Consider the following 18,028-nt stretch of genomic DNA (forward strand, 5'->3'; position numbering starts at 1 on the left):
CGGTAGCTCCTCCAGGAATTCCTCCGGAAGATCATCAAGGAATTCCTTCGGAAGTTCCTCCAGGAATTCCTTCGGAAGTTCCTCCAGGAATTCCTCCGGAAGTTCCTCCAGGAATTCCTCCGGAAGTTCCTCCGGAAGTTCCTCCAGGAATTCCTCCGGAAGTTCCTCCAGGAATTCCTCCGGAAGTTCCTCCAGGAATTCCTCCGGAAGTTCCTCCAGGAATTCCTCCGGAAGTTCCTCCAGGAATTCCTCCGGAAGTTCCTCCAGGAATTCCTCCGGAAGTTCCTCAAGGAATTCCTTCGGAAGTTCCTATAGAGGTTGCTAAGCCCGGTGTGAAAATTACGGAAAAACCGGTAACCATTTTATTATCATTGGGGTTCTTCCGCAGAACTCGATGAAAACAACAACAAACAAACTTCAACTCAGTCATCCCACCTGGTAAAATTAATCAAATTTTAAGCCCTGTGACTGGAAATGCAGGCTCGTGAACAATTGCACCATCTGGGCTAACTGTTATGACGGCTATTTGTTATTATTTTCATCGAGTTTGGAATCAGCTGGGCCAGCCGATGTGAGCTGTCAGCAATCTCAATAGGAATTCCTCCGGAAGTTCCATCAGTTCTCCCAGGAATTCCTCAGGAAGTTCCTCCACGAACTCCTCCGAAAGTTTCTCAAGGAATTTCTCCGTAATTTCCCCCGGAAGTGTTTCCAGGAATTCCTCCAGAAGTTCCTCCAGTAATTCCTTCGGTAGTTGCTCCAGGAATTCCTCCTGAAATTCCTCCAGGAATCCTTCCGAAAGTTTCTCCAAGAATTCCTCTGAAAGTTTTTCAAGGAATTTCTACGTAAGTTTCTCAGGGATTTCTCCCGGAAGTTCCTCCAGGAAGTTCTTCTGGAAGTTCTTCCGGAAGTTCCTCCGAAAGCTCCTCCAGAAATTCCTCCTGAAGTTTCTCCAGAAATTCTTACGGAAGTCCCTCCAGGAATTACTTCGGAAGTTCCTCCAGAAATTTCTCCGGAAGTTCCTTCAGGAATTCCTCCGCAAGTTCCTCCTCCGCAACTTCCGGAGGAACTCCTGGAGGAACTTCCGGAGGAATTCCTGAAGGAACTTCCTTAGGAATTCCTGCACTTGAAAAATTTAAATGCTATTTATTATTAGGATTTCTTATACTTTTTTGACAAAGCAGGCGCTTAATGGCATGTATAAGAAAGAACTTTTACATTGCATTAGAAGTTTCTCCAGGAATTCCTTCAGAACTTCCTGCAGGAATTCTTCTGGAAGCTTCTCCGGAAATTCCTCCAGAAGTTCCTTCAAGAATTCTACCGTAAATCACTCTGGATGGTGCTCTAGGAATTCCTCCGGAAGATACCCCAGGCATTTCTTCGTAAGTTTCTTCAGGAATTTCTCCGGAAGTTTCTTCAGAAACTCTTCCGGAAGTTCCTCCAAGAATTACTCCGGAAGTTCCTTCAGGAATTGTTACGGAAGTTCCTCCAGGAATTCATGTGGAATTTCCTCCATTAATTCCTCCTAATATTCCAGGAATTTCACCGGAAATTCCTCCAGGAATTTCTCTGGAAGTTTCTCCAGAACTTATTGGAAGTCCCGAAATTTGAAGGGTTTCTCAAATTATTTACAAAGATAATTTCAACAATAATTCAGGAATTCCACTGGAATTACTCCTGGGATTCTTGAGGAAATATTCTCTGATATTCTACCACAATCTCTTTCAAGATTTTTTGAAGGAATTCTGAACAAAATTTCCCGATTACATTCGTCCAGGATTCTCTACATAAATTGAGAACTTTTGACGAGATTCATTCAAGAATCCTTCCAAAATTCTTTACTGTATTTCAAAAATTATGCATGACTTCAAGAAAGAAAGCCCTGAAAATTCCTTCAACAAGATTTCCTTCCAGCAACCCTGGACCAACCCAGCAATTTTGGGAAACTTCTTCCAAGAGCTCCTGTGGAATCCTTCCTTGAGATCCATAGGTCTTCCTTATGGAACTCGGAGCGCCAAATGCGTCATGTACCGAACGTTGATAAGACCGGTAGTCCTCTACGGGCACGAAACATGCTCAACCATGCTCGAAGAGGAATTGCAAGCACTCGGAGTGCTTAGGACAACTTTTGGCGGTGTGCAAGAGGACGGTGTGTGTCGGCTCGTCCAGTTCTACGGCGAACCCAGTATCCAGAAGGTAACCAAAGCCGGAAAAGTACGTTGGACATGGCATGTTGCAAGAATGCCGGACAGCAACCCTGCGAAGATGGTGTTCGCTTCCGATCCGGCAGGCACACGAAGGCGTGGAACGCAGCGAGCGAGGTGGGCGGACCAGGTGCAGAATGAGCGAGCGTGTGGCGCAATCGAGGATGGAGAGATGTGGCCGCGGACCGTGTATTGTGGCGTCAAATTGTTGATTCAGTGTTATCTGTTTAGATGTAAGCTAAATAAATGAAAATGAATCTATAATATATATAAAAATAAGAAAAACTTACCTTGCACTTCACAACATTTTTTGCGATGATCGACGACGCCATAATGGGAAAATTTTGACAGATGTATTGCGTATACACTGAAACGAAAGCATGGGCGGGATTTTACTGCGATCAAGCGAGATATAACAAAAGATTTCAAAAAAAATTCAAAAGATTTCAAATGATTCGAAAAGATTCTGAAAAACTCGAAAATGAAAACGAATCAAATGATTCAAGTGTCTATCCCCCTGGGTCTGTCTCATTTGGAGAATTAAACTGAAATTAAACTTAAAAGTGACATTTCAATAATTATCAAATAACCCTGCTCGCATAGCAAGATTACTTTTGACAGATAGCGAATCATTTTGCATCGATGTCTTATTGGAATTGCTGGGTAGCACCAGCCATTCTTATGACTGGGTTATTTGCTAATTTTCGAACTGTCACTTTTAAGTTTAATTATCCAAATGAGACAGAGCCTAAGCGGGGCTGGTGAAGAAATCGGCCCTTAGAAGTTTAGCGGAGGTGAAGAAATTTAAATATTTCTTCTGGCGTTAGGCTATTGTGGATTTAGTCGAAGGATGGATTCCAACGAATGTTTGCTTGGTGTTGTTTCAAATTACCGTTCCAAGCTAGGGAGGATGTCCATGTACTTGGATGATGCAGATACTGGCTAGCAATTATTTATGATTCCAAAAGCATGCTATTTACCCTTCGCCACGTCGCGACGCCAAGCCAAGATCGGACAAGAAGCTAGACTTTACTAAGGTGGCGCAGATCAGCGCTGCGTGCCACTACAGTCGGGATTCGCTGGTTGGGATCTTAATACTTGGGTCACTTTTTAGTTGGGCCTCCGCTGGTTGGGCCATGGCCCAACTAAAAAGCAACCATACGTCAAAATTCAATGTAAACACGGAAAACGGGATTGGGCGTCACTGGACATCATTTGTGATGTTCAAGTCGAAATACACGTGTTCAAATGGCTGTCAGTTGGCCCAACTAAAAAACCGAATTCGTTAGTTGGGCCGAGGTCGTGGCCCAACCAGCGAATCGCGACTGTATTTGTCTCTTTTACTCTCCCGCTGATCTTATGCAACGCAAATAGTGACGTCACTATTTACGTTGCATAAGAATAGCGGGAGAGTGAAAGAGGCAACTAGTGGCACGCAGCGCTGATCTGCGCCTTAGACCCTAGTAAAGTCTAGCTCATTGGAGATCGGAGTCGAAAGCAAAACCACGTGGGTTGGCTGTCAAAAGGAATCAAAACAAACATCAATGAAAATGTAAGAACAGTGCAATGATCTTCCGCACTCGTTACGCCAATACGAGCAGTATGCATAAAGAATGTCAATTTTAACGGTAACTCATTTTGAACTATCAAAGAAATCTCCTGATCCCTGTTCTGAACTCAACTCCTATCTGAACAAATTTCCGAGTGGGCTACACACCCACTCGGAAATTTGTTCTAGACATCTCCGCGATATCTCTGAGACAAAAAAATAAGTCTCCTAGATATTTTTCCTCGATGTCTAGTAACTGTCACATCTCAAATATGCCTCAAAATGCAACAAACTGTTTCTACCTCAAATTTACAACTGTTTGAACTGGTAGGATTTGGCTTTTAGATGTCTTCTCGATATATTCTAGACACGAATACCATGGAGCTTCTAGATATCTCATAGATGTGGGTACCCAATTTTAAAAGCTTTTTCCTCTACTTCTTCTTATTCCTTGAAATGTCATTTTTTGCACAAAACAAAACATTTTATTTTTATTTTCTTTAAAGTAAACTTTATTTTAGGATTTTTTTAGCACTCCGTAAAAAACATTACCTAGCTGATGAAATGTGAACCCTACCAGGCTCTAGCTCTGTAGTCGGCAGGAATAGTCGGGATGCTGGAAGCGTTCAGATTTTCCAGATACTCGGATGGTCTAGATTCCTGCCTGCGAGTATCCTTCGGCAAAACCTGTTGAAGACGATAGGTAAACGGCATAATTTTGGAGATTCAATCCACGAACTAACTCTACTTTTGGAAGATTTCAAGAGAACAAGGAGATTCCTATTGGCATTAATGGAGAATAGGTTTGAAAACAAGTGGGAATTTCTCATGCATCCAGAGAAGATTCCTTCTGGAATTTAGTGGGGATTGCTCCTGAAAACCAGTGAGGAGTTCTATATGAATGCAATGTGGATTCCTTCAGGAATGCAGTGGGAATACAATAAAGATCCTTTCAGGAATCCTGCGATGGTTCCTTCCGTAACACAGTGCGAATTACTTCCGGAACTTCGTAGAGAAAACTGGAATCCAGTGGGCATTTCTTCTTGAACTTTGGAAGGATTCTTTCTGGAATCCAGCGGAGATACCTTATTGCATCAAGAATTGCCCTGGATTCCAGAGGTAATTTTCACGAAATTCTAGAATTAATTTGCACTGTGTTAGGGAAGAAACTATCGCATAAATCCAGAAGGAATCCACACTGAATTCATATAGAAATACTCACTAGATTTCAGAAGCAACCCTCACTAAATTCCACAGGGAATCTGGATGGATAAGAAATTTCCGCTGGATTCTAGATTGTGCAAACTTTCGTCTGGATTTTTACTAGAATTTTGTAGGGATTTCTTCTGGATTCTAATGGATATACCATATGGAACCAGTAAGGATTCCTTTTAAAATCCAGTGCATATTCCTCTGGCAATCAATTGGGGATTCCTTCCGGTATCCAGTGCAGATTTCTTCTATAATCCAGTGCGGAAATCTTCTGGAATTTTGAAGTGATTCGTTTTGGAATTCCTTTTCGAATCCAGTGAGGATTTTTCTCTAAAAGGCTGCAGGAATTCCTTCTGGAATGCAGTGCGGATTTCTTCTGGAATTTTGAAAGGATTCGCTCTGGAGTCCAGCGAGGGTTTCTTTTGAAATCCAGCCGAGATTCATTCTGCAATCCAGCGAGGATTCCTTCTGAAATTCAGTGGATATTTCATCTGGAATCCATTGGAGGATCTTCCTTCCCTTCTTTCTTGTGGATCTTCATATGCGATTGATGGTTTTTGTCCTTCCGGCTGAGCTTCTTATCGCACTGGCTGCATTCGATTTTTTTTCCGACGGAATGCGGACGAGCGCTTCAATAGATTGCTCCTCATTTTCCACCTCCGAGTCGGAGTCCCAGCTACAGTTCTTTCCCATCCGGATCTGATACTTCCTGCGCAATTGAAAAATAAAAGAGAATTCATGCAAATTATGTTACGACTGACATTAAACCCTGCAAACAAAAATCATTTGGGATACCTTGAGTGTTTTATGTCCTGTTATTGATAATTATCAGGACGGCAATTGCACAAAATTAATTTTCACATTGACCGACGGGTGAAAAACGAATAAAAAATGGCCATGGCAGAACCGAGACAAGAACATGCCGGAAAATTTTTGACAGAAGAACCGCTTCGATTCTCAAGAGAATGTGAATGTATAGGTAACACACACACATGATAAGACTTAAAAGGGAGTTGGTTCGAGCCTAAGATGAAAATGAATCTTGACTAAGGTGGTTTGCATCTTATCCAGGTAGATTCTTGTTCTCTTTTAGATATCCTTCCAAGTGGGAGCTTTCTCCTGGCTTTCTCACTCTTTCGTCGACCGTCAATTTCAACATCGATTAGATCGAGGATTAGATGGACCGGCGTATTCAAACCGTCGGGTCCAGTCTTGAATTCAACGTACAATATAACCGAGGCTATAACCCCTATAACCGCAACTATGACAGTCCGAAATCAATCAATTAACTTCACCATTAATCACAATCCGAATCCAATCACCGTTCGAATCAAGTTTTCCCAAACCGGAAAAACTCCAAAAGGACGGCTGTACACTGAGCAAAAAATCTGTATATATTTTATGTGTGAGCGATATAGATTTTTGCAATTGCCTTATTCTAATGCATTTTATGTGTTAGCCTTATGAAAAATGTATGAGTGATGACACATTAATTTATTTATGGTTATTGATTTGAATTATAATATTTTCTGATGAACACAAATGGGTTTATTTTATAGAAAATATTTAATGCATTCAATACAATCGTCCAGCTTATGAAAATTTCTCCCAAAATAAAAATAAAAATGTTGAGGAATAAACAAATACAAACTCTTTATTTCACTGCATTAAGTAATCAAAATATAAAACGAATGAGCACTATTCGAAGTTTTTGCTATTAGTCGCTTAGCACTGCTTGCAGCCTGATCTGCTGTACCTGATAGCTGTACCTCTTTTCCACAATCAATTCAATACATTTTTGGAAAATATTCAAAAAATTGAGATAAGCTTCCGAATATGTAATTCATTTTGTAATTTATAAAGACCTTATAGAATGTATAGAGAATGATTTCTGCTTGTTCTATATGTGTAATGAAACATGTAAAAAATTATATATACATATACCAGAAATTCCAACTGATTTTTCTACCAAAAAATTCGACTGCATTAAACACTACTTTTATTACGCCTATAGGCTTGGAAAAGGCGGGCCACCCCTTGGGCCACCCCAGCTTGGCGAGTGTACCAATCTACCCCCCCCCCCTCCTCCCTGACTTTTAAGCATTTGCAGAGCTGTTATAAAGCTTTGAAGCACCTTTAATGTTGGTTTAAAGGCCAGTATCGACTTAAAAAGTAGAGAGGTTACGGAATTTTGTTCAATATTAAGGCCAGTATCCACTTAAAAAGTAGAGAGGTTACGGAATTTTGTTCAATATTGCTTTTTGCATTGAAACTTTTCGTTTCGTCACTGAAACCATTGACACTTGTCTTCAGCGACTGCTTCCGCGATAGAGCATTTGCACATTTCATTCACTCATACATCTATATTGCTGTCAAAATGTGCATTTGACAACTAAATTTTTAGCTAAAAGCTCTATTTTTTGACACCGGTACACTCACACAACCAATCGACATCAGTTGTCAAAAAATCAGGAGTACCAACTTGACCACTATCTCCTTGTCGCCGAGTCTGGCGCTGAGTGCTCGGCGCGGAAACCCAAAGGTGGGAATAAAATTTTGGGGCTTATGCGCAATATTACCAAGCGGAATTTTGACAACTGATCTGCATGGAGCAAAATGTCACTTTTACTTGCGGAATAATCGAGCAGACTATTTTTCCGAAAGTAAAGTGACAGCTCCCATTAGTTTGCGTGGGAACCTTACAAATTCCCTTTTTGATTTTTGTTCTTTTCAGGTGGATACTGTTGAAGAAATTTCTTTTCAACTTTTTACTTTTCCGATTCAGTAAACGGAATTTAACATGGTATTGGGATAGAAAAAGGAATTTCTTTTGAACACGATACCAACCTTTACCAAGAGGAATTTTGACAACTGATCTGCATGGAGCAAATTGTCACTTTTACTTACGGAATAATCGAGCAGAATATTTTTCCGAAAGTAAAGTGACAGCTCCCATTACTTTGCGTGGGAACCTTACAAAAGCCAATTTTGTTTTTTGTTCTTTTCATGTGGATACTGATGTAAGAATTTTGTTTCGATTCTTTACTTTTCCGATTCAGTGAACGGAATTTAACATGTGATTGAGATAGAAAAAGAAATTTCTTTTGAACACGATACCAACCTTAAAGCCTAAAGTTAATGTCTATGTGCCTATACGGTTTACTTGCATGGGAACAATAAATACCGATTTTCTTCATTTTTACCTGGGTGCTGCGGATAGAGCCGTTTTTCTGTGCTCAAGCTAGCAGAGGGATATTTTGAAATCACTCCCACAAACAAAATTATTTTGCAGATACTTGGCTGTCAAAAATTTCCCGCTCTTCGAATTTCTCTTTCCCCGCTGCATGAGGGCACACAAATGCGCTAGACTCTACATGACTATACGATTGTTTACATACATTCATGCTCTAATCAGCTGCTGAATCTCGTGAAATTTCGTAACGAGTGCTTTTTAGTTGCATACCCACTAATTTTTCACTCGAAATATTGCAAATTTTGCGCCGTGTTCGACTCCCATGCAAAAAATATTGTCCCACCAAAATATGTTCCCACCAGTTTCTCCATACACGTAAAAAAATAACCTTATATGTTATGGCAAAAAACCATTCGAAAATACTTATACTCTTCATTATGCCATCTAATGAATGATCCCATATCAAAAAGCTAATATCATTCATAAGTTAATGAAAAGTATAAGTTTCCGAATGTATGTGACTAATGCGATGTATAAGTTTTTTCTTATACATGTCATTAAGCGCCTGCTTTGGCAAAAAAGTATTAGAATTATTAATAATAAACAACATTAAATTTTTTTACGTGTATATGGATGACGTCTCCACTGCAAGAAAGAGCTGTTTGGGGTGTAAGATAAGGTGCAAGAATGATGTTTTGGATTGTGCTTTCGCTAATTTCTATACAATTGGACGTGTGAGCATTTGTTTTGGTACTTCGACAAATTTGCACGGTAGTCTATTCTTCGGTGAGAAAAGCAATATAATGTGAGAATATTTGTTACAAAGAATACAAAACTCAAATAAAATTTATTTTTATTTTTTCCCAAAATTATAACAATACTTCTCAATATTAGATCAGAAACGAACATAACCACAATCTTCAATGTTTGGCTCCGGCACAATAGAAAATTTTGGCTTCAGTTTGACAACCAAATCGATTCTATCCGCACCACCCAGATTTTTACTATACCGATATATCAAAATGTATCTGGTCACTCTGTCCATAAGATGCTTGCCTTTTTGATGTTTTTGGCAACACAGAAAAAACAGCTGTCGTGGATGGTGAGTCAAAAATTGAATAACAAAAATAGTCATCAGCATAATGCTACGTTTAGACAAGGCAAGTGAATTGAGCAAGTCGCTTGAATCGAACGCGAACTGAACGTGTAAACACCTTAATTCAATTCACTTGAACGAAAAGAAAGTTGAACATGTTCAACTTTTGGCAAGTCAATTGAATTCAACTGAATTGTTCAACTCACTTGCCCTGTCAAAACGTAGCATAATGCTACGTTTTGACAAGGCAAGTGAATTGAACAACTCAGTTGAATTCAATTGACTTGCCAAAAGTTGAACATGTTCAACTTTCTTTTCGTTCAAGTGAATTGAATTAAGGTGTTTACACGTTCAGTTCGCGTTCGATTCAAGCGACTTGCTCAATTCACTTGCCTTGTCTAAACGTAGCATATTTTCACATCAGCATCTTCCCAAATCAATTATAATTGTAATTTTATTCAGTACGATATCCTGTTGGTTTACACCTTATATCAGGGCAAGGAAGCGATCGAAAGTCGGTTGATTGAAATTCATTGGAAACAATGTACACGATTGTTGATTTTTACGGCAAGCAAGCCGACTATAGCTGTGGCTATTGCAAGCAACCCACATCCTGCCAATCGCACGGTAAGTAAGAACAGTTGCATTTTAATTTTAAACAAACTCGCTAAGACGGAACAGATTGTGATACGTTGAAAATAACATTGCGTCAGGGTATAAGCATTATTAGTATCATCAAATTTTCATTCCTCAGGGATGTGGGCTCATACCATGACCTGCCAGGACTATCAGGATCTCATTGATCGTGGCTGGCGCCGTTCCGGATGTTACTGCTACAAACCGGATATGCAAAAAACTTGCTGCCCCTCTTACACGATAAAATGCGACGCAGAGGCGTTCCGGCTGAACAAATCGCACAAGAAGATAATTAAGCGGGTCAACAAGTTTCTCAAAGATGGACTCAAAGGAAAGGATGATGCAGTGGCGAATGAAGCAAGTCATGATGGAGCTGAAGGCGGAGGCGGTGGTGACTTAGAAATGGGAGACGTGGCGCGTAATCCTAGGAAAGAACTGGATTTAAATAATTTGACAGGGTTGTGTGAAACGAACGAGCAAGTGGAAGTATTTGGTCAAGATACCGTCGATGGCTTGTGCTTGCCGAAAGATGCTCACACAGGGAGCAGCTCTAATTTGTCTACAAAATCGTCTAGCGGTGGTGGCGGGCAACCACCTAAAAAGGCAAAGCTGTTAAGAATAGAACGAAAAAGGGAGAAGCTAATACAAAAAGGATTAAACGTTGAGGAAATTAACCAAAAAATGAGGGACGCAAAAGGAAAAAATGTAGAGAAAAGTCTGGAAGACTTCTTGAATGAGGAACCACAAGAAGGAGATCAAGCTGCTCATCGATTAAAGGTATGCATTTGTTTGTCGGCATTTATAGACATATTACGATTAATTTTTGATCCTTTTTTTTACTTACAGGTAAAGTTAGTTCCATCTTATGAAGGTGCGACTGATTTGGTGTACGCTCTCTACTGTTCCTATCAAATGAGGATCCACCAGGATCCGGCATCGAAATTGACAATGGATCGCTATAAACGATTTCTGGTGAAATCTCCACTGAAGGTGATTAGTTTGCAACTAGTTTTTTTATTAAATGGCTTCGTTTTTTTTTCTTTCTATTATTCTGACTATCGATCCCTGAAATCCAAATTTGCTAAACGCTAGCTCGTGACCATCTGCACCTCGAGCAGTGAATTCAAGCAAAGCCTAGAAGCCTCTTTTGCCGTGTACAAGAAGTATCAATCCGAGGTACACAACGATCCACCTAAAACCATTGAGGAATATCTGGACTTCTTGGTCACATCCCCGCTCCAGGTACGGCCCATCGACCCCACGGATACCTCTCTAAATTGCACACATCTGGTTCTGTCCTTATTTTTTTCCCACTGACCGGTCGAAAAATAGCATTCCGTCTAACGAATTTATTTTTCATAAATAAGGTCGGTCTGATACAACATAAAATGTTACTTTTTTTTCGTATTTACAGTTTAACACTGGTGCAAACACGCCGAGTTGTGGTCTCGGATCGTTTCATCAGCAGTACTGGTTGGATGACCGGCTTATCGCCGTTGGGGTGATCGACGTGCTTCCGAGCTGCGTTAGCTCGGTATATTTTTTCTACGATCCCGAGTATAGTTTCCTGTCGCTTGGAACATATGCATCTATGAGGTATGATTGCCAAGGACAAATACGAAAATTTATAATAAGATCATTACAATTTTTACATGTTTTCTCGTTTTTTCCTAATTTCGTTAAACTGAAAATTGATTATTTTTACTTCCAACAATCCTACAGAGAACTTGCGTTTACGCGTAAATTACACCAACACACGCCCAGTATTTCTAATTACTACATGGGATTCTATATCCACTCGTGTCCCAAAATGCGCTACAAAAGCAATCTACATCCGTCGTATCTGCTATGCCCGGAAGTGTACAGCTGGCACCTGCTGGACGATCGAATTGTGCAGAAACTGAACCAGAACAAATATTGCCGCCTAAACGAGGATCCCAAGGCTGTCGATCAGAACGCGGCGGGACCACAGGACATAAACGATGTGCTCATTCTGCACGGCAATTCATACCGGCGGTATTCGCTGTTTATGGTAAACCGTTGTATTGTTTTTACTTTCCTTGACGCGCAAATAATTTATTTTTGCATGGAAATTTTCAGAAAATGGTAGGTCTGTTGCAGCCAAATAAAAACACAACCACCTATGCAAAACTTGTTGGGAAACTATGCTTGGGTCGAATGCTGCTCTACGAAGGGTAAAATAGTGAGTACATTACATTGCTGCGATAGAGTATTTTGAACCATTGAGTTAAGCCGAACATGTATGAACTAATTTTTTCAAACTTACTCTGTATTCTATGTTACTGGCATATAGATCACATGAAAATCGATATGGCTATTTATTAAAAATATAATTTAAACGTTCTCTGCCGTTGATGGGCTTCTTTTATTCAGATCAACGATTGTCGATAATTTCACATCCAAAACTTTAAAAAAATATACTATGGGAATTTTTTAAAAGCACTTGAGGTTGAGGGTGGTTGGTTTTATTATTTGAACTTATTATCAAACAACAGAACGATGCGTTTCAGTATGAAACACTTGGCTGTAGAGCAGTAGAAGTAATACTTTTCAATCTTTCTGAGGACGTCACGAACGATAAGATTGTCAAACATCTCAGTGGATTATGGATATAGCGTGACGAAGTAGGGGATGAGAGACATCTCTTTGCTGGCTTGCCGACTGGGGTTCGTTTGGATGGTCGTAAAGAAAAACATCTTATCGTACGTCACCGAACGAAGACAACTCGTGGACAAGAGTCACACGCAGATCAGGCTTGCAGAAATAAATGTAAGGGATCGAAACTGACTCATCCACTTTCAGTAAACGATCGCATAAGCAAGTTTTTTAAATGCGCTGCGACAACGACAATGCACTCGACCTTCTTTCCTAAGCCCTCTTCACCAGCTACAACATCGCTATAATCAACGTGAACACAATCACGACCACGACTAAACTCAACGCGCTGAGAACTTTTATTCGAACCATGGAGCTGGATATTGTATTTCTACAAGAAGTTGAATATGAGCAATTATCGCTGCCTTGCTTCAACGTCATCGCAAATGTCGACCATTCAAGCAGGAGAATTGGTATTGCGCTTAAATATCACATCAAGTTCTTCCATGTGAAGAGAAGCTTAGATGGTCGGCTGATTGCTGTACGTGCCTATGACACCGCACTTTGTTGTGTACACATATGCTCCATATGAGTCTGCCAAAAATCTCAACATCTTGCTCGAGGAACAGTTTGGTTTTTGACGCGGTCGATCAACCGTACACCAACAGACCCGAGTTACCAACGTCCTCAGACGGAACAAGTCTGTCTCTAAAACATCCGCCATGGCCTTACTCGATGTCGAAAAGGCATCCGACAATGTATGGCATGATGGCCTGGTATACAAAGTACAACGATACAAGCTTCCCAGCTACCTGCTGAAAATTATCAACAACTAGTCGACCCGGCAGACGTTGTCCTGCATAGTAGGCGAAAATGTGCGTTGTAAACTGTTCTGCACAATTTCCATACGAATCTAACTTTTAGTTTTGCTAGATTTACTCATCTTAATTCGTAATTTTTGCATTAGAAAATATCATATAAACCCGTCGGAAACTATAACGAATGTTTCTGCAGAAGAAATGAAAAAAATCTATCCAGCCGTTTTCGAGTTATGCGGATACGAACACAGACCATTTCATTTTTATATATAAGAAGAAGAATATTACGTGTCGGCAAGGACATTCCGGGTCTCAATCAGTGGAGTGAGTTCCAATGCGCACAAAATCGTCGCAGACGTTCCCCAGAGCAGTATCCCCCGGCCCCTGCTTTTCAATCTGTTCACCTCCGACATGCCAGAACCTCCAGAAGGCGGCAATGTTCGCATCTGTTCGCAGATGACAACTCCATCGTCTACAACGGTAGAGTGATCAGAGCGCTAGTGGCAAAACTCCAACGAGGCCTGTATGCCCTGACAGAGTACCTCACCAGCTGGAAGATCTATATCAACGAGGCGAAGACCCAGGTCATCATTTCCCCCCATCTCCTAAACATGTTCCGCCTGAGGGCTGTAAAATCGGCGGTACCCCGTTTGGCATAATGGCCATTTGGCATAAGGGCCGTTTGACATAATGACCATTTGGCATAATTTGTACTTACTTGATACTTGATAGGCTACAGCTCTTCGATAAACCTACGCCGAATGGAGTATCCTTCTCCACTGGACTCGATCCTGGGCCAATCGCTTCCAGTCGCCCTGAACAAGCTATCGTGTACGCGGCCTTCCACGAAGCCTGCGGCCTCTTCCGGGTTCTCTACTAAATATTATCTTCGCTTGACGTTCTTCCGGCATACGAACAACGTGACCAGCCCACAGTAGTCTGCCGTGTTGTATAAGCTTAATAATATCCAGCCCTTTATACACCTGGTACAATTCATGATTCATGCGACGCCGCCAGATACCGTTCTCCTGTTTACCGCCGAGTATTGTCCGTAGCACCTTACGCTCAAACACTCCGAAAGCTCTCCGATCAGCCTCCTTTAACGTCCATGTCTCATGGCCTTTTGACTTCGCGGGTAACATCATTATCGTACATCACTTAGTTCCAAGATACACAAATTCTTCTACCACTTCAAATTTTTCACCATCCAGCACCATTTCGCTACCACCACCACTAATGAACCCACGTTGATTGCCAGCGACCATCTACTTCGTTTTGCTGGTATTGATCGTGAGTCAAATCCTCGCTGTCTCCCTCTTAAAAGGCACAAAAGCCTCTTCCACGGCACGGCGATCAATTCCGATAATATCGATATCGTCCGCAAATTCCAGGAGCATATGCGATTTTGTGATAATGGTACTGCTTCTTTGCACACCAGCTCTCCTAATCGCTCCATTCAGCGCTATATTGAACAGTAGATTCGAGAGTGCATCACCCTGCTTTAATCCATCTAAGGTAACAAATGACGTCGATATTTCATCCGCAACCGATTTCGATCCGTCCAACGTTATACGAATCAGCCGTATCAGTTTCGCCGGAAAACCATGTTCAAGCATAATTTGCCATAATCCATTCCGTTTCACTGAATCGTACGCCGCCTTGAAATCAATAAACAGATGATGTGTCTGCAAGTTGTACTCCCGGAATTTATCAAGGATTTGTCTCAGGGTAAACATTTGATCCGTCGTTGATCGGCCCTCACGAAAACCTGCTTGGTATTCGCCGACGAAGGACTCTTCAAGCGGTCTCAATGTTGAACAGAATACGGGACATAATTTTGTACGCCGAATTAAGGAGGGTTATTCCTCGATAATTGGCGACTCCACCCAAGTAACCACCAAGCATTAATTAATGCATGTAATCAATCACAGATCAGCATGTTAAATGCTAACTGCATTAGATCAGTTTTACCGATGTAAAGATGCATTTATTCATCGCCTGTCAAGCAACGATACACTAGTTCAGCGTTACGAATGCAGAAATGCACTACTTATGTTTTATTTCAACATGTCAAAGTAATGAAGCATTATTTCAATCGTAAAAGGGCCTTTTTCCACTTTAAGTCAACTTTAATGGCTGTATTATTTGCAAGCATATATAGCTCCATGGTTACTTGGGCAGTCTGTGCCCTTTCTTAAATAGAGGGCAAATGAGGCCGTCCAACCAACTAGCAGGTATTTCCTCGTCTTCCCATATTTTCGACATAATATGGTGCAGAACTTCATAAAGCTGCTCACTGCCATGTTTGAGAAGTTCAGCCGGGAGCTGGTCCTTCCCCGCAGCCTTATTGTTTTTCAGCTCTTTAACAGATTTTTTAACCTCATCTAGTGTAGGTGACTTTCGTCGCTAATATTTATGCTGTTCACCGATGCACCGTCACTTCCTCCATTCAACAAAGTCTCGAAGTGTTGCTTCCACCTTGTAGCCACTTCAGTTTTATCTGTCAGCAAATTCCCTTGTTGGTCGTTGCACATGACGGGAGATGGCGCTGTCTTTCTCCGCGCGCTATTGACAAACTCATAAAACCTCCGCATATCGTTCTGCTCCATTTTTTCCTGCGCCTCACTAATAACTTGTTCTTCGTACTCTTGTTTCTTCCTGCGGTGGGTTCGTTTTTCGGCTGCTCTTGCTTCCTTGTACCGATCTCTATTCGATCGGGTACCCGACACCAACATCCGGCTTCTGGCAACGTTCTTCTCGTCCGTCACTCTCTGACACTCCTCATCGAACCAACCCGTCCTGGGTCGCCTCTGTGCAGTGCCTACCACTTCTCGTGCTGTTGTGCTCACCGCTCCATGGATCGACTCCCATAGATGGTTGATGTTGTCGTTAACGTTGATTGCACTTATTCGTTCGTCGAGCTTCTGGCGGTACTCAGCCGATACTCCTTCCGCCGACAATCGCTGGGTATTGTAACGCATCGCTCGCTGTGATCTTTCGTTCGATACAGTTGACAACCGTGATCGAATTTTACTGACAACGAGGTAGTGATCAGAGTCAATGTTCGGACCTCTGAATGTCCGCACATCGATAACAGCTGGAGCTTGAGCTTGATTGACTGCTCGTAGTTGCTACTCCATTATGACCAGATCAGCTGTTCTTGCACAGGGAACCAACAGATGTTTGCTTGGGACTAGCAAACATCTTCAATGTACAAGTACTGGTGATCTCATTTGTTAGGTCATACTGGCGCCTGCCACGTCAGAATGCAAGTCAATGTAGGGAAGGGGGATGAAATGATGATGCAATCACTCGCCCACTGCAAGCCGAATATACCTCTGCACTTGCCACGAGTTCATGCGGAATTTGTTGGAAATTTTGGGTTAGGTTCGAGAGGCAGAGGTCCGTCTTGGTTAACGAGCTGCCAATGTGATAGATAGGAGAAAGCAACTGATGGGATTTCTAATTGGATGTAGGATATTAGCACAGAGACTAGATCTGTGATATTAGCTCTATAGTTCATTTCCAATTCTAGCAGATTACTGTTAGAATACTCAAGTTCAAGGTATAGGAATAGTAATGGAAACGGTATGGAAGTCCGTTTCCAGTTCTAGCAATTGCTAGAACATGAGAAATATAGAGAAAGATACAAAGTAGGAGAATGGAAAGGACCTGGGATTGAACCCAAGACCTCCTGCGTATAAGGCAGAAGCAGTAGCCATATGACTACCAAGCCCGCTATCTGAATGTCCGCACATCGATAACATCCGAGAAATGGCGCCCATCCACCAGAACATGGTCTATCTGGTTGCAAGTTTTACCATTTGGGTGGGCATAATTTGTATGCGGTGTCAAATTGAGGGCCGTTTGGCATAAAGGTCATTTGGCATAATTTATATACGGTTACAAATTAATTGCCGTTTGCAACAATGCATATGCAATAAAAAAGGGTAAATTACAGAAAAAGTAAATAAAAGTTTTGTTATCAAGGCTTTCAAGAAATTGTCAGTTCAAAAATTCCATTGGAATAAACAAAGAACTGCTCGCGTATCAAAGAAGGGTAAATTATAGGAAATGAAAGTGATAAGGTGTTGAAGTGAATAATCTTCAGCGGGATAAACAGTGAGCCCTTCAAGAGACGATGTTATATGACTCGATATCGAGTCATGGAAGCAAGTTATGCCATATTATAAAATATGTTATGGATTTCTGCGTTGGTCCCTTGAAAAACCCTAGCAGCACTTCCCAACTAACATTTAATGTCAATGTAAATGTTATTTCAACTCGTTTATACGGCTTCAAGCTGAATATGTGTGCTATACATGTGATCAATAACTTCTATTCAATTCCTTTACCAGCAAATCTGGCGAATCTATTCAGCTGTTTTTGTCGTGCCGGCACAACTACTTTACAGCATGTTACACAATTTTTTCTCAATCTTTACTAAACCATTTAGTAATATAATTCGCTTCAATGGCGCTTATTCAGATTTTTTGAATCTGTTAAATAAGTTTTATACAGCCACTGAATTCATTTTGATTAAATATTATTTGAGAGAAGAGTAAATTTCGGAGTTTATTTAATGTTTTTCTGTGAAAACTGCAATATCAATTTTGTTGCTACCTAGATTCGAACTCCTGATCTCCTGATTCAATGGCCGCTGCTCTGTCATCACCGTCACTTTGACATATGTAAATAACAAAGAAA

At 41.1% G+C, this 18,028-nt stretch overlaps 1 protein-coding gene across 3 annotated transcripts; it reads left to right on the plus strand.

The window, feature by feature from the left end:
• The first annotated feature begins 9,642 nt into the window (after positions 1-9,642).
• LOC134220435 (arginyl-tRNA--protein transferase 1) lies at positions 9,643-12,263 on the plus strand. Of its 3 annotated transcripts, XM_062699493.1 has the most exons (7): positions 9,643-9,878; positions 10,006-10,664; positions 10,734-10,877; positions 10,980-11,129; positions 11,302-11,483; positions 11,610-11,919; positions 11,988-12,263. In XM_062699493.1, the coding sequence occupies exons 1-7, from the start codon at positions 9,794-9,796 to the stop codon at positions 12,084-12,086; spliced, it is 1,629 nt and encodes a 542-aa protein (XP_062555477.1). In that variant the 5' UTR covers positions 9,643-9,793; the 3' UTR covers positions 12,087-12,263. The 3 variants fall into 3 exon arrangements, with proteins under 3 accessions (XP_062555477.1, XP_062555479.1, XP_062555478.1); XM_062699495.1 differs by lacking the exon at positions 10,980-11,129; XM_062699494.1 differs by lacking the exon at positions 10,734-10,877.
• The last annotated feature ends 5,765 nt before the right edge of the window (positions 12,264-18,028 follow it).

Source organism: Armigeres subalbatus, chromosome 3 (assembly GCF_024139115.2).
Source record: "Armigeres subalbatus isolate Guangzhou_Male chromosome 3, GZ_Asu_2, whole genome shotgun sequence".
In the NCBI taxonomy this organism is placed as follows: Eukaryota; Metazoa; Arthropoda; class Insecta; order Diptera; family Culicidae; genus Armigeres; species Armigeres subalbatus.

What these genes read in the sequence shown, in the direction of transcription:
- LOC134220435 (XM_062699493.1), top strand. Translation starts at nt 9,794, where the DNA reads ATGTACACGATTGTTGATTTTTACGGCAAGCAAGCCGACTATAGCTGT. An exon ending in AAGCTGCTCATCGATTAAAG is followed by an intron (nt 10,665 to 10,733) that starts GTATGCATTTGT and finishes TTTTACTTACAG; the next exon opens with GTAAAGTTAGTTCCATCTTA. An exon ending in TGGTCACATCCCCGCTCCAG is followed by an intron (nt 11,130 to 11,301) that starts GTACGGCCCATC and finishes TCGTATTTACAG; the next exon opens with TTTAACACTGGTGCAAACAC.